The 17,876-nt window shown below is 41.7% G+C and overlaps 1 protein-coding gene across 2 annotated transcripts in view; it reads left to right on the top strand.

Moving 5' to 3' along the window:
* Positions 1–517: 517 nt before the first annotated feature.
* LOC149154060 (insulin-degrading enzyme-like 1, peroxisomal) overlaps positions 518–17,876 on the top strand; it is a 699,115-nt gene continuing 681,756 nt past the window's right edge. For both annotated transcript variants that reach the window (XM_089445417.1, XM_089445416.1), the window contains exon 1: positions 518–877. In XM_089445417.1, coding sequence (XP_089301543.1) covers positions 758–877 — 120 coding nt within the window. In that variant the 5' untranslated portion in view covers positions 518–757. The remainder of the gene's footprint in view (positions 878–17,876) is intronic.

The following is a 17,876-nucleotide window of genomic DNA, read 5'->3' as shown; positions in this document are numbered from 1 at the left end:
TACCATACAAATTATATATATTAATTTTTTATTTATACCATATAAACTTAATTTATATAAATATTTATATTAAGTTTATATAAATATTTATATTTATAAACAATAACAGTCCAAATAGAAATATAATACTTAACATTATATAGATTTATATATTTGTAACAAAACTATAATATTTCAGTAATATATAAAAATTAAATATATAATAAAACTATAACATTTCAATACTATATATTTTAAATTTTGTTTTCCAAATAGAAATACAATACTTAGCATTGTAACAAAACTATAATATTTTTTCTATCTCGTTTTTTCCTCTGAAAAAAACAAAACTATAATATTTTAGTAATAAATAAAAATTAAATATATAATAAAACTATAACATTTCAATACTATATATTTTAAATTTTGTTTTCGCTCTTTTAGTAAACTTTAGAGTCGTCCATACTCGTACAAAAGCAGGTGGCTTCCGACGAAGTTACCGACTAATTGACTTTAAATAACGTGCACAGACATGCTGTGGAACGCGCAAAGAGAGGGAGAATGGTATGCAGATGGGACACAATTCGATACATGAACATCTTATAGAAATCAAACACTCGATCAGCTGACGTGGTTAAGTTGGATGCCACACTCGATCATAGAAATCAAACATCTCATAGGGGCAATTCAGTGCCGATTTGTTGTTTGTTGTGATTCATAGCATTAGCAGAGGAACTGAAACAATTCGAATAAGAAGAGCAGGTGTCTAATAACAACAATGGAGCAAGGCAGGGATGTTACCATAGTGAAACCATTCACTGACAAAAGGGAGTACAAGCGGGTGGTCCTTCCGAATGCCCTGCAGGTTCTCCTTATCAGTGATCCTGATACTGACAAGGTAATTACCACTACACTGCTTGCTTTGACAATGGGTATAGTTTTTCCATGTAACATCTCGTCCCACCCTCGGGATTGGAAGAGAGAATTATATATGTACACACGCATACTTTTCCATATACACATGTAACATCTCGTCCGACTCTCGGCACTGTAACATGTACCAGAGAATTATATATATACTAGCTGCAATGCAAAGCTGGATTATATGCTAGCGTGCACGAGGTTGTAAATGAATGGCTTACACTAATTATTTAATTTCTCACAGTTAAACCGATACCAACAATTATAGCATGAATAAAAACATATGTCTATAGGTGTCCTCAATAGTTCACGGTTTGACTATTAGAAGAATTTATTGTTTATGAAGGAGAACACCCTTAATACCAATAGCAGGATGCCAACAAATGACCTCTTTTGTTGAATCTTGCCGTGGTGCAACTGCGGGGATCGATTTAGCAAATGTGTGTGTGTTACTGTTTTAAGTTCGAACTTCGAATAAAACAAGAAAGTGGCTGTAGGAGGTAGAGCGTATGGCTCTAGGTAAAACCAGCGAATAGGCAAGGGAGAATCACTATGAGTATTGAAGCTGTGGCTTGCAACGACTCAATTAACAATAGAATCGAGTTATGAAAATGGTAAGCCAACGATGTCAGGCCTGGAGGTTACTGTCAGTTGAGCTGTGGATAACAATCCCCCCTACATTTATGAGAAACCAAGCCGTGGGTAACACGAGTGATCCCATAAATGAATAATTAATGTAGTAGCTGAGCACCAACATAATCTTGTTCCAGCAATTTATTAACACAACCAGAACTAATCAACCTGCAAAGATGCTCACTATACAACAATTAAACACACCATAACAACTGTGTTTCTCCTGTAAGAGAAAATTAGATTGATTGTGGATTTTATTAAACAGGGAGTTGATTTCAAAAGGGTGAGCTATACACAGATTTAGTGTATTATTACTCACTAGCAGGAAATTTGCAGATAGCCATGGCTGAACAACAATCCTCACCCATCATGTGACAGACTCAATGTTTCTTCTCTTTTGATCATCAAGTAGACTACTTCTTTGAGTTCTCATCTCTGCTATTGCCCTTCTTCATTTGCTGCTCACCTCTCCTCTTCATCTCTCCACAACATAGCCGGTCGGTACCCTCATTCTACACCGACAATGGTTAAATACTGAAGGGGTTATATATATGTATACAACCATATAAATGTAACCCAACCAGTCGACAACCCGAGGATGGTTTAATACCAAGGGGGATATATATATATATATATCAGCATAACTCAATTGGTCCACTGCCATGTTGCTGCAAAATCTAGCCGGCCTTGTGGAGGGGTACCCTACAAGGCTAGACCAAGTGACAACAATAAGGTAGTAGACCACTGGCACCACAACTACTACCCGCTACTCTCTATGGAATTTCACCAATGGGAGGAGTCCTGGTATATAGGTCACCTAAGAGGTATTCTAGGTTTATAGGTAAAAGGTGACACAAAAGGCTTCAAAGGAAAGAATCAACTTAGGTACAAGGCTCAAGCGATGAAGAAGAATCAATGTGCTTCCCTTAGACAAGCCAAACTAGGGCACGCTAGACCCAGGGTTTGATGTCATGGTGTGGAAAAGAAATGTCCCAAGGTCAAGGTGTAAATAAAAGGTTTCCAACAATGAGTATTAGCACAAAATAGGCACATGAAACAATTATGTTGTAGGAAATGTGGTCCAGGGGGTCGTTTCCTCCAAGAAACTAGGACAAAACGCTGAAACACATATGCTATCAGCTTGAAACATATTTCAGGTTGTACGGATGCATTTCACGAGGATGAAACGTGGCCCATACGGCCTGAAACACATTGCAGGCCCCTACGACCACGTTTCCGGCAAAAAAAAGTTTTTTTTTTCTATTTTTCTTTTAACTTTTTTATTTGGTGATTAAATTAATTTGTGAATGTTTCTAGATGTCTTTCATGAGTTATAAAAAGATTCTCACCTCATTCCCTCTAGGCTAAAAATATGACCTCTGATTCAACAAGATAATCAGGGTCCACACCCAACAATCAATATATATATATATATATATCATGTTTCCTCGTTTCCAAAATTGGGGGGTCACGTTTTGTATCCGTACCTGTTTTAGAAACTTGTACACATTTCCCCGTATCGTGCAACTTAGGCAAACAACTAGGGCAAGATAAATTATGGATGGAATGGAAATAATGGCCTCTAAGAGGAGTGATTTTGAGGCAACCACTTCTACCCTTGTTACTAAATCCCTCCAAGTCCAAAAATCTCCTTCCCAAGCAAATTTGCACTAAGCCCTAATTGGGTTGCTCGGCCTTAAGAGGGTCGAATTAGAGAAAACATAGAGAGAAATTTAATTTATGGATAAAAGATGACTTGATCACCAACAAGACATGGCCAGTGCCTAGTCCTAGGGTTGATGGAGTCTATGGATTCTTAAAAATGGCTAAAACTTGCAAAGGAGTAAGGATATTTTGATGCCCTAGCAACAAAACCCTAACTATTACCTTTGTGAGGGATCAAAATTCACTTGGGAGAGCTAATTTAAGATTCACCAAGGGGATCCTCGGATCTGGGTGTCTTCCCATCAATTGCAACGCGATAAATTTTGAGTGACAACGTTGCATGACACAATTAGAAGGGCTGGGTGGTGGCCATTCTCTGAGCACACTGATGGTTACATTCATTGAAGATAGGTTGTGGGGGATTAGACTATGACAAGGCATTTATTGGCGGCAATAAACATGAATTTTGGCATTAACATGCAGAATGACATTCATTCCCTCCACGGGTGGCTAGCCATTGTGGATATGGTAGGGCTGAGAGATTCAGGGTGTTTCAGGTCAGAAACAAAGTATTTTCATGTTTGATCATCATGGTTCATGAAAGGGGTCGAGCCAGGAGAGGTGGAAGAGGATGTGGGCATCAACCTCTCCCTCCATAGCATGGTAAAGGTGAAGAGCAATTTGATGAAGATTTTCCAATGCACATTCGTCGCTTAGTCACTGCCATGGAGGAATATGAGTGAAGGAATATAGGCAATGGCCATTAGGTTGTCTGAAACTTATTTGGCAGACATCTTCGGGAATAGGATGAAGCTAGGGAGAGGGCATAAGGCCGAACTGCAGAATTCAATTCCTATCTAGTTCATACGTGCACCTCCTTGTGGAATCTATCCAGAGCATTGGGAATTCCTTTTCCCCCTCCTCCCCCTCCTTCGACTTCCTTAAATTCACATGAAAAGACAAAAGTGACTGATTCTACTCATCAGGGATACAAACCCTCCAGTCTTGCTCACACAAATTCTTGCTAATTTTTCTACAATAAACACAGTAGAAACAAATTTTCTGATCTAATAATTACTTCTAATGATCTTCAATTAATTCTTCTTATGCCATTGATATCATTAAGAAATTATACACAAAAAATCTCAATAGTAATGTAGTGAAGACAATAGAAACAAATAAGATCATAAAGAGATAACCATGCACAATAGAGACAACAAAATTTTCCCTGGGAAACCCAAACTTGGGAGAAAACCCAACAACTCTTCTTCTAGGAGAAATTCTTCTTCAGCAAGGTTTACAATAAAATGTCTAGAAATCTATGCCAAAAACCAAGTCCAAACTTTAGCCATTTCATCCTTTTTCTACTCCCACGAGTGTCTTATATATAAGATGTGAGAATTTCTGAATATTTACAAAAAAAATAATACTGCAGTCACTAGTTTAGCATCTCCTACTTGTTATTTAATTCAACAAGTTATTTAATTTATAAACAGTGATGAAAAACACTACTGCAGACTACATTGACATACAGATCATAAACTGAAATAATAGATGAGACAAAAACACAAGGGACATCGTTATTTTTGGACAACACATCTCCGGAAAAACTCAATGCGGGAAAAATGGTGCAACAGATAGAGTGTTTGTATTATTAAGCAAGAAGAATCTGAGTACAACAGGTTGCCTCTCACACCGGCTAACCTTTCAGAGAAATCACGGCAACAAGAAATACATACGAGGGTTTACCTCATTCCCCAAGTCACAACTGATCTAATGAGTGATCTGACTCCTGGCAAACACTACGAAATCCTTGAGCAATCACTGCTTGGGCCAGTGTCTTGCCTCTAGGAGACTGTCACCCCTTCTGCTGGATCAATTTGCTGGAGGAAGACTGTTGTTCAGCCCTCCCGGCTTAGAACCTTGCTTCTCCAGCAAAATCTCGAACTTTTGATGAATACTCTGCATTGCCACTGCAAGAGACCCTCCTGGCCTGCGTCAGCACTGGGTGAGCCCCTCCTGGGCTGTGTAGGTCTCTGCGCTGCCTCTCCGATGTTGTTGTTGCCTCTCTTCCACGTACTCTTTGGCTCTGAACTCCTTTCCGATCCAAATCTCTGCTGCTGCCCCTCTCACTGCAACTCAGATCATTTGTTCGATTTTCTCAGCAAACCACGCCCCAGAAAAATTGAACTGACCAATCACTTGGTGTATCTCCAATTGACCCTCAAGCCTCCTCTTATACTTTTTCTGTTGATGAATCAATAGCCGAGATTAAGTCCCTAATCAACGGGTAAGATTAAAACAGACTTGATCCTTGTCTCTTAGAAGCTTCTCACCCATATTTTTATTAATACCCATTAATATTTTGATTTTCCCAAGTTTAGACTTAGGAACCCCATTAAAAATATTAATTATTTTAATAACTCACAATCCAGGTGGAATTTCTCCAAACAATTTCTGGGGCTTGGAGATCTCATGTATTCTAGCCCCTCCACAAAATTTCGGAGCTAGAGCACATCCGATGCTACCCAAAATGAAGTGCCATATCATGTGTATATATACAAGTTGAATGGGTGCATTTACCCCAAGGGACACACCCTTTCATGGTGGGGCCGACTTGTCTCTTTTGAACCTACATGAAACCCAAAAATAAAACTTATTTTATTTTAATTTCCATAAATTTTCTAGGTCGAAATAGGAGGCCTCTTGGCATGCAGGAACACCTCTTGATGCTATACAAAAATCAACACTCCCTCTTAGCGAGGGAGGTATTCTCCTTGGCTGCAATAGATTCTCCTTTAGCTGAATTTTCTCCTTCCTTAAGAAGATTTTATGAGCTTGCCATATTGATGCGTGTTCTATAGAAAACTCCATCCTGGAGTGGGCAATGTAACTCTCTCATATGTATGTGAGTATCCATGGCTTTTGGCCAAAGTCCTTTATGGATCCTTAGGCAAATGTATCGATCTCCTCTGGTCATGATCTAGCCAAGCCCTTCTTGCATGAAAGTTCTTCTAGCTTGTTAGGAGAGAATTTGCCTTTGGACCATTCACCTTTTTGGTCAAAATCCTTTATGACCTAGCCAAGTCCTTCTGGATTTTAAGGTGAATTACATATATCTCCTTTAGTTGACATAGCCAAGTCCTTCTGGAATCCAAGTCCTTTTGGCTTATAAGGAGAAGCTTTGTCCAATTGTATAATTTCCCTAGGACATTCATCTCTAGTGGACCTAGCCAAGTCCTTTTGGCTTCAGAGGTGAATGTATCTATATAATTTCCCCTATAAATTTCCTTGGGCCTTTCACCTTTCTGGTCAAATTCTTCTATAAACTACCCAAGTCCTTCTGGCCTTTAAAGGTCAATGTATTCATCTCCCATGGCCAAAGTCCTTTATGGCTTCAGGAGATGGTCTACCCAATCCTGCAAATACCTCATCATTCCATTCTAATGAGGTAGACATTCAACATCATACTAAGCTCGTCTTTGAAGTATGTCCACAATCTGTTCATCTGTTGATATGTACAGGAGCTCTCTTGATCCTCTCTATAACATGTCTATGATGAAGTGGCTTGGCCATGCCCTTCTGGCTTTTGAAGTAGGTCTTCCTATGGTAGTCCTAGCTGCTCCCTCTGTCATGGAAGCAAATTTTCCTGCCACTGCTACTCCCTCTATCACATGAGCAAGTCCTGCCATTGTTGCTCCCTCTGTCACATAAGCAAGCCCTTCTGCCACTTCTGCTCCCTCTGTCACGTGAGCAAGTCCTTCTGCCACTACGTCTCCCTCTTATTAGGAGAACCCTCTTGTCACAAGTCTTGCTTTGTTTTTCCTAATGCTACCATGTGCTGCTAGAATCTTGGTAGCCTTCACGATGTACTTTTCTCTTGATCAAGGAAGAAATTTTTTGAGGCTTGTAGGGAATTGTCAACTCGCTCTTGATCCTTACCTCCTTGCAGAAATCACTGAAGTCCATCTGCAATATCATCATGCTTAGATTCCTTTTTCTTCCGTGGTGGATGCTTATCCTCGACATCAACTGCTAATGCATGTTGCTTCCTTCTTGCATGACCTATAAGAGCTAGGGTTTTTTCATCCTATGGATTAGCAAGCCATTTATCGATTTATCTAGCCACACCAAAGGCTCAATAATAGGTTAGCATCAACACCAAGTTTACCCTTGGATCTCCCATTTGCATTCAACACTCCAAGTCTTGCTCTAGGGTTTACAAACCCTAAGTCTTCCAACTCTTGTACCCGGTTGTCCTTTGCCTTGTAACCAGCATGTATTACTAGTTCTACTACACAATGATCCTTTCTATGCTTTCAGTTTTGATCTAATACTTTGACAGGGAGAATGACACTAAATTCAATAATTGGTGATAGTTCTGCTTTCGAATTGTAACTCGATATAACAACACAAAGAACCAACAGATTGCAATCATTTTAACTTCCATGACCCAGTATATGTATGTCCATGTTGGTCAACCTTTGCTTGTGATTCTGCTCACTATCCATTCATTTATTCTTTCTATCATGTAATCTTGCCATTGCTTAGGTGATGTCGCTGCACTATTACTGCTGCCACCTTCAATGCCTTCAAATTTGACACTTGTATGCTTCGTCATATACAACACCTGATCTAACTGACAAACCCTGAACAACAACCTTGACAAATTTCGTAACAGCAACTCCAAATCCTTGTAGTCAATCCCATCAGATAAAAGGCTACAGTTCCCCTGTAACTTATCTCTGCAATACTGAGTAACTGTGACTATCCCTATATGTCAGTAACAAATAATAGAAGGCTCCAGATATCAAAGACATTAGATCAATATAGTCGAAAATTGAATGTTGGCTTGTGTATATTCTGTCACCCAATGGTTAGTGATTGTCTGGCAACAAGTTTTGCTATAGTTGGCTCTGCAACAAGAATAGTCACTCTACAACACTTTTTAACTCACATAGACCTGCACTTCTTAATTGATCACAAGTTGTACCTTACCATTGAATCAGCGCAAAAAAGACAATGCCAAGCAACCTTATACTATGCTATCCTTATCAACATACCAGAATGGGAAGTAGATTATACTCTCATTAACAAAATTGCATTGGAACCCGATCCAGAGCATGGAGAATACGCCACCCTGCTTGATTGATGCAAATACAAAGGCCTTTATTGCCAGATTTATATGCGTTGAATTACTGGAATTTAGATCATACACCCTCATGTATTGGCAGATTTTATGCAATGTTACTGTGGCACTTGAAGGTTGCAAACTCTGTCCAAATTGCCAGTATTTTGATCCTGCTACATTCCCTTGAACTTGTCTCTGAAACTTATCAATTCTCACTTATCTTAGGCTTGCACTCGGTTTCAGTTTACAAGAGATGAAAGTAGCAATTGCACAGGCCACGATTTATACACATGTCAAAATTTTCATAGGAGACTTAGTTTATCGGCAGAAGGCCAAGGTATAACACAAAAATAAGGTCACACCCAAAATGTTACTTGGCCACAGTCTGTAGGGCTCACAAAGTCACATTAGATAGGTCTTCAAACTTCAGAGATAAAAACCTCAGCATTCTGGACATATCTCATGCTGCTACAGGTGTGCAAATGAGTACCTTGGATCATATATTAACCAGGACAACCCTTTTCTCCTTAGCGTACAGCTACAGTCCTTCACAACATCCTTAACCAGACCTCCGTTTAACCCTTGTTGAAATATCTCTTCAGCCTAAAAAAAAAGGTTTGGTCCAGCCCTTATTCTCTCTGCTCAATCTTGCGGTCCTTCTATAGCAGTTGCAGCCAGGCCTACAGCCCAACGACCCTCGATTAGAGCGTGAACTCGACCTCTTCCACATAAACTCAACCTTTCTTGCTGGATAGATCCTTAGCTTCCTTGATCAAAACTCGACTCTGATATACCATGTTGATTTTTCCAAAATAAACACAATAGAAACCAATTTTCTGATCTGATAATTACTTCCAATGATCTTCAATTAATTCTTCTTATGCCATTGATATCATTAAGCGATTATACACAAAAAATCTCAACAGTAATGCAGTGAAAATAGTAGAAACAAATAAGATCATAAAGAGATAGCCATGCACAATAGAGACAACGAATTTTTCCTTGGGAAACCCAAACTTGGGAGAAAATCCATCAACTCTTCTTCTGGGAGAAATTCTTCTTCAACAAGGCTTACAATAAAATGTATAGAAATTCATGCCAAAAACCAAGTCCAAACTTTAGTCATTTCATCATTTTTCTACTACCAGGAGTGTCTTCTATATAAGAGAGATGATGAGTGAGTCAGACAAATGGAGTGTCACATCATGTGTATATATACAAGTTGAATGGGTGCATTTACCCCAAGGGGAACACCATTTTATGGTGAGGCCAACTTGTCTCTTTTGAGCCTACATGAAACCCAAAAATAAAAATTATTTTATTTTAATTTCCATGAATTTTCTAGGCCAACATAGGAGGCCTCTTGGCATGTGAGAATACCTCCCAATGCTACACAAAAATCAACAAGTCTCATACTAAGAAACAAAAGCTCGTTGTCTGCCACAACTCCCCAAAACAAGCAGAGAAGGTGCCAAATTTGGCTAGCCAGACTAAATCCGAGGGCCCAACCAAGGGAGAAACCTCACGGAGGGAGGAAGACTCCTACATAGCGACCATGTATGTTGAGTGGGAGCTATAATGTACCAAAGCTAAAAATACCTAATAAAATCTTAAAATTTTTCTTCGAGAACTTTCAACAGTTTGCAAACAAATTTCTTCAACTTTCGTCAAGCACTTGTCGAACAAGATAATGATTATAGACAGCAAGTAGATAAAATGGAAAATGTCAGACTTTATTAATTCACTGGGAAAAATTTACAATGCCTGGAATCTTGCTTCAACATCACACAAGACTAGCTCGCCCTTCTAAAAACAATAGGATACTCCTTAAGAAGAACTTTGCCTGAAGAATAAGGAAACTCGGTCTCTCAAAATCCTTTGCTACAACACATTTGATCAACTTTAGAAACTAGTGAGTTGGGCGGATTCAGCCTGCCCATAATTATTAGAACTTGTCTTGCAAGGTGACTGATTTGATGAAGAATTTGACCTCTTGGTGAATAGTCTTCAACGTCCAATACAAGCAACTCAATCTTCAGAAATCTGGCCACTAGAAGAATGAATTCAGCCCCCAAATGAAAGCTTGGTTTTCTTAAATTAAACTCAACCTTTAACCCTCCAATAATGTTTTCGACCCTCAAAAGAAGAGAAGTAGGCCCTTAGGAATATGCCAGTCTAGCCTTTAACAATATATGAATTTCACCCTCCAATAGTAAGGATTTCGTCCACCTCAAGGATCATAACTTGGTCTTCATAAAAATGTGTCCTCAGCCTACAAAAATTATGTATTTGGCCTCTTCAGAAATGTGTTCCCAACCTCAGTAATGCGTGCTTAGTCTCCACGAAAGAACAAACCCTCATCCTTCAAGAATTATGCACTCGGGCCTTTAGACAGTAAGCTTTGAACTCCCTAGAAATTGTAAATTCAACTTGCTTCAAGGGATAGATTTTGAATTCCAAACAAAAGTGACTCAACCTCCAAAAGAAATGCAGACTCGACCCTCACAATTGTTGATTTGGGGTAGCAACGGATGTGCTGCCATGAAAATTGGTGGAGAGGCTAAAGCACATGAGATCTCCAAGACCTAAAAATGGTTTGGGGAAATTCCACCCGGTTAGAGAGATATTAAAATAATTAATATTTTTAATGGTTTCCTAAGTCTAAACTTAGGAAAATAAAAATATTAATGGGTATTAATATAAAACTGGGTGAGAAGATTCTAAATGACATGGATCAAGCCAAATCTAATCTTAACCGTTGATTAGAGATTTAATCTCGGCCGTTGAAGACTCAACATAAAAATTATAAGAGGAGCTTGAGGGTTAGTTGGAGATACACCAAGTTTATCAGTCAGTTCGATTTTCTGGAGCGAGGTTTGCTTAGAGAAATCGAACTAGTGATCAGAGTTGTAGTGAGGGGAAGTGAGTTCATAGCAGATAGGCAGATATAGTGTCGGAAGAATGGCGCAGAGGTAGAGAAGGCTACGCAGAGTCAGCAGGAGCCACGGAGAGGGCCAGAGTGATTGCGTAGAGGCCCAGAGGGCCAGAGAGCCAGTGCAGAGCATCTGTAGGCTGACGCAGAGGGTTCTAGGTTGACGCAGAGGCTAGGAGGGCTGATGCAGAGCCTTAGAGAGGTGTTGGAGAGATTTTCGTGGAGCAGACTTGCCGAATATCTGCTTTCGAAGAGAGGTAACTGCGAGATTGATTTCTCTGTCGGGTGAGCCAGTTTGGCACCCAATTGTACTCAAGAAAAGCTGCTTAATAATAAAACCCTCAGAACTGCTGCACTAGTTTTCCCAAGTTGGGTTTTTCCGGGGACGATTGTCCAAAAATAACGGTGTCCCTTGTGTGTTTGTCTATTTCTTTCAGTTGATGATCTGTAGATGGTTGAGACTGCATTTGTGTTTATTTCAGTATTTATATGGTTAAATAACTTGTTTAGTAATTAAACAAGTAGGTGAAATAAACAAGATAGTGCAGGAAAATTTCTAACAGGTTAGACTTAGAAATTTCAACAACAAATGAATAAATTCATTTTTCCAAGAAAGAGATCTCAGCCTCCACTTAATCACAAACCCCTAAAACAATAACTCATCCCTTTGAAGAAGATGGTGGCCCCTGAATTAACTCGTCCTTCCTAAGGATTTTCCCACAACACAATCCAGCTATCAAAAGTAAATTCGGCCTCTAGAGCAAGTGTGATTCGGCCTCCTTCAAAACTATAGATTTGGCCGTTTGCATAAAGATAATTCGACCCTCCTCGACAAAGAAAATTTGGCTTGAGATTAGCAATAAGCTCTGCCTCTTGAACAATTCTCGGCCTCTTAAAGAAGGAGAACGTTTGCCTCCAAATGTAGCACAAAACTCAACCTCCATCAACAATTCGTACCCCTGCAAAACTTCGGTAGATCACCTGCAATAAGCACAATAATATGCAAACTAGGGTGGCTATGGAGAACCACTAAAATTGACAAAATACTAGCTAGGGCAATTATGTAAGATCATCGAAACTAGTTTGAGAGTTTCACCTGAAACCCTCGAGCTAAAACTCGCTTGAGCTCCAATCCAATCACAATAAGAGATCAAAAGATTGAATGATGGGAAAATGATTCCTTCCTCCTTTTATAAGATTTTGCTGGACCTTCTCCATCCTTATATTTTTCTCCCTTTTATTATTTTATTGATGAAGTACCTTTTTCCTCTTTAATTAATAATAATAATAATAATAATATTTTTCCCCTTTCTTAAAATTTATTAATAATAATAATAATATCAGGAAAATTGGGCAAACTCCTTAGTCCCCTTAACAATTTTCCTCTCTTGCTAGCCTAAAGGAGACAGTTAGGCCAGTGGTAATGATGTCCTTGTGCTCGAGATCGGGGACATTACAGTCCTCCCCGCTTAAAATTACTTGTCCCCAAGCAATTTGACTGTTGGATGCGACAATATCTGCACTCCTTCCCATGTTTCATCCTCCAAAAGTAGATCCTTCCACCACATAAGATACTCCCTGATACTCCTGCTCCTTAGCTTCCTTTGTCTCTATTGATTTGAGGTAGCATCGGATGTGCTCTAGCCATGAAAATTTGTGGAGAGGCTAAAGAACATGAGATCTCCAAGACCCACAAATGGTTTGGGCAGAATCTAACCAGTTTGGGGGATATTAAAATAATTAATATTTTTAATGGAGTTCCTAAGTCTAAACTTAAAATAAAATATTAATGTGAATTAATATAAAACTGGGTTAGAATAGTCCAAAAGTCATGGATCAAGCCAAATCTAATCTTAGGCGTTGATTAGAGATTTAATCTCGGTCGTTGATGGACCAACAAGAAAAGTATAAGAGGAGGCTTGAGGGTCAATTGGAGAACACACCAAGAGAGATCAAGAACTCGATTTTCTGGGGTAGGGTTTGCTGAGGAAATTGAGTGAGTGATCAGAGTTGTAGCCGAGGGGCAGTGAATACATAGCAGAGAGGTAGAGTTAGCACCGGGAAGATCAGCGCAGAAGCCGGGAGAGGTTGACGCAGATCCAACGAGAGGCCACGCAGAGGCAGCCAAGAGCTGCGCAGAGCCAGAGAAGGGCCACCGTGTGAGATGCAGAGGCTCCAGAGGCTGACGTAGAGCCCAGAGAGGCTAATGCTGGGCCAAAGAGGCTGATGCAGAGCCTAGAGGTAGCGCTGGGAGATTTTTCGTGGGACAGACTGGGAGCTGGAGAGCCGATAGGGTGACATAGAGCAGCAGAAGTTGCATTGTTGCTGTGGGATCGTTCATCCGGTGATTTAGCCGAAATATCTGTCTCCGACTGAGAGGTACTACTGCCGAGGGAATTCTCTGTTGGGTGAGCCATTTCTGGCACCCAGGTTGTATTCTGAAACTGCATAATAATAAAACCCTCTGAATAGTTGCACCGATTTTCCTGCATTGGGTTTTTCCGGGGACATTAGTCCAAAAACAACGGTGTCACTTGTGTGCTTGTTTACTTTCAGTTGATGATCTGTATGTGTTGATACTGTACTTGTATTTATTTTCAGTATTTACATGGTAAATAACTTGTTAAGTAATTGAACAAGTAGGAAGAAATAAATTAGATAGTACAGGAAGAATTTCTAATGGGTTAAACTTAGATATTCCAACAGTGTCACCTCCAATATCTCCTCAGGAATCAACACCAAATGCCCTTCCTCATCTAAGGGAGGAAACTCAAATGAAGAAAAAACTTGCTTCCCTGTCGCTTTCTTCAAGCAAGATACATGAAAAAAATTATGTATCTTGCTCCCTTCCAGAAGCTCCAACTCATAAGTCACTTCTCCCACTCTCCTAATGATCTAATATGGCCCATAGAAATATCGCTTTAGCTTCTCCACCCCCTTTGGCTCAAGAGTGGACTGGCTATATTGCTGGAAGCATAGATACACCATATCCCCTACCTCAAAGCTTCTCTTGGTCTGATGTCGATATGCATACAACTTTTGCTGATTTTGGGTTGTGTGTAGGTTATCCTTGAGGATATCTTGGCACTCTTGGATCCACTCTTTGGCCATTGGGGCCATTCTATCTCCAAACATCACATCTACAAATGACAAAGCGTCGTAATCATACAATGTTCTAAATGATGACATCCCAATCGACATGTGGTACGAGGTGTTGTAGCAATACTCGCCCAAGTGCAACCACTTTACCTAGGTCCTTTGCTGCCCGGTTACATAATTTCTCAAGTACTCTTCTTACCATTTGTTATAATGTCCCTTCCTAGAATGATTTTCCTTGAGTTTATTATCACAATTTTGGCAATTTTGTTTACTATGGGACCCATGAAATTTTGGGATAGGACTTAGGAGAAGGGAGGCCGAAAGTCATTTTGCTGGTGGGACGTGGGGGCCACACCCACTTGAAATACGTATTACCTTAGAAGGGAATTTGATTTGCCAAGGAAGGGGGTCGAAATGCTTGATGGAGGGGCCCACATGGGAAGGCAGCTTAAAAATTATAAATAGGAGGAGCTTAGCAAATTTTGGGGCCTTTTGTCAATTACACATTTCTCTTAGCGGGATCCCCAGATATTTCGAGGGGAGGTTTCCTATACGAAAACCCATTGTTCTCGCCAGGAAAGCTTGGGATTGAGTTGTTGTATTGAAGAAGAAGATATCAGACTTCTGGTCGACCCCGTCGACCCTGTCCACTCTGCTGCTTGACCTGTCCACTCCGCTGCTCGACCCGTCCACGCCACTGCTCGACCGGTCCACTCCGTTGCTCGACTCTTCCACGACTTGCTGCCACGGAGCTATTCGACCTCCTATGCAGACTTCCATCGAGGCTTCACGCCCCTACTCGACCCGTCCACGCGGCTGTCGGAGCTACTACTTGTGGGAACGATTGAAGCTCCACACACAGCAGCCTCAACGTTTGCCACAACGCTGCTGCCTTGTGTCACCGTCGACCTTTGCCATCGCTGCCGCCGTCGACGTTCGCCACAACACTGCTGTCGTCGACCTTGGCCACACAGCAACCGTCGACCCTGCCATCTACGTTTCGGCCCTCTGAAAACCTCCTAGAAATTTTCAGCCCTGGAAAATTCAGCTGCTCCAACCATGACAGAGCAGCAACACAACAAGGACCCTGGGGAAGCCGAAACGCCACTGTCCAAAGATTTCAACAACAGAGGTCCGCTGAAGTACTTACAACAGTGCCACAATAAAGGTGAGAATGTATACAACCCCACCAATATTGCATTAGAAACAGATTTTGCTTTCTGGACATCCCAAATTAGACAAATTATGAGGAAAATGGAACACCTAGAGGCGGAAAATCGCGCGCTGCGAGCCGACATCGACACTTTGTCAAACAGAGTTCTATCGGTAGAGGGAGACAATACATCTATTAGAAAAACACTGCAGGAATACCGAGAACAAAGTGCGGGGCAGAATTCCGACGAGATTTTACAAGCGGAGATCAGAGATCTTAAAAACAAACAGGAGGAAATTAGATCCCAACAAATGTCCTTTAAACAGGAAACGGAGTCGCATATCAGCACATGGGCACAGGTGGTCAAAGGAAAGGACAAGGCCCCTCCGCTCATAGCGGTGGAGGAAGTAGTGCAGGCAAAGCTCGTGGAGGAAAGAACCCGACGAGCAAGAGAATTAAATCTTAAGGTAAGAGGACTCCCTACACCTCCCCCCTCAGCGAACCCAATGGAACTGGGGAACAGGTTTCTATGCGACACTCTCGACATACCAGACATAACCTTGGACAAAGCTTGGATAGGGCAGGACTCTACCCTCTTCCTCAGGTTCCGTGACTCCTCGGATAGACTTCGGGTACTCCGAGCCAAGCAGAAGCTATTCTCTCTTCCGAATAAAGTGTTTTTGGATGAAGACCTCACAAGAGCTCAAGTAGCTGAATTGAAACAGGCCAGGGAACAGGTTGCAGCAGCAAGACAGGTAGGGAAATGGGCAGTGATTAGAAACCTTCGGGCAGTTATTTGGGACACCTTCCCCCCAGGATGGGCATCCCGTTCAAGTAGCTCCAAATGACGGGCCCGAGCGGAGAGGAGGCGGGGCACGGATCTCTCGGTTCACTGTTGGAATGGCAATGGCTCCTTCTGGTCTTCACCAGGCCTACTTTATGAAGCCCTTAGCTCAGCAGACATCCTCCTGGTTACCGAGACTCATGCGAGCCCAGTCCGACCTCTCCCCAACATTACAGGATACCAGTGGACCGCAGTTTGCAGACAGGAGACATGGAGTTCAGGAGGTGTCAGGGGATCAGGGGGTGTTGCTTGCCTCGTCTGTGATAGCCTCAGGAGCAGAGTATCAGTGGTCGCAACCGATGAGTATGCCAGATTCATGTGGATTCAGATCAGAGCCAGAACATCACCTCCGAGAGACATTTATGTCGCACTCTGTTACTTCCCACCTATCTCGTCTTCCTACGCTATTCATAATAGCTCAGATGGAGACCCTTTTACAGACCTGTACTCTGACATCACCAGGTTTTCAGCAGCAGGGGACGACATTCTCACGAGGGACTTCAATGCCCGGACCAAAGACCTCCAGACTCCTATACACGACCGGACAGAGGATATATTTTGCACTCGGGGGATTGACCCGACCATGATCGGCATGCACCGGACCTCCGAGGATCACTTGGGACCCACCACAGCCTATGGGAGATATCTGCTACAGTTGGGAGAATCTCATGAGCTGGTAATTCTGAATGGCCTACCATGTTTCCCATCCTCGCACTTCTTTACCTGCAAACCATTTGGAGGCGGGGCAAGTGTGGTTGACTACGCTATTGCAAACACAGATCTCCTCCCTTACATCAGAAATTTCTCGATCACCCCCATCCCTCTCGCAGATCATGCACTTCTCTCACTCTCTCTGCAGTTTGACCTCCCGAATCCACCTCCTACCCTTCCCTGCAACCCTCCCAGGACCACCTTCCGATTTGAGGAGGGTGACCCTGAACTCTTCTCCTCTATCCTCAAACAGAAACTCCCATCGAAGTCCCATTTCGCCTCTCTCAGCTCCGCCAAGGACAAATACCAGTGCCTCTCATATGCAATCCGGGAAGTTGCGCTCCAATCCTTCCCCCATTCTACCTGTACCGCCACCACCTCCCGCAAACCGGGAAATTGCCCTATGAATAAATGGTATGACCAGGAATGCAAGTCTATGCATCAGGACCTCCGACACGCATTTCGAAACTCCTTACCAACATACCTAGACCTCTGTTCAGCCTACTGTTGCCTCCTTCGCCGCAAGAAGCGCCTTTTCATTGCCCATAGGAGACAGGTTCTTTCTACTCTCCTCCTTCGCTCCCTTAAAGATTTCTGGGGGACCATCCTTTCCCGGTGCTCACCTACCCCAGTCGACCTTGATCCTGCCTCAATGTTCTCTCACACCTCCCAACTGTATGACATTCTTGGGCAGCCTCTGATTCAAGTTACTTCCCCCCCCCACCTCCTGCCACCTTTTCTCCGACAAAGATATCAGAGAGGCAATATGGACAATGAATAGCAGCAGACGAAGAAGGCTTCCAGGCAG

Source organism: Pinus tabuliformis, chromosome 9 (genome assembly GCF_031772625.1).
Source record: "Pinus tabuliformis cultivar Carrire ecotype Pingquan chromosome 9, CPIR1, whole genome shotgun sequence".
Classification (NCBI taxonomy): Eukaryota; Viridiplantae; Streptophyta; class Pinopsida; order Pinales; family Pinaceae; genus Pinus; species Pinus tabuliformis.
This window is presented reverse-complemented; position numbering and strand designations above follow the sequence as displayed.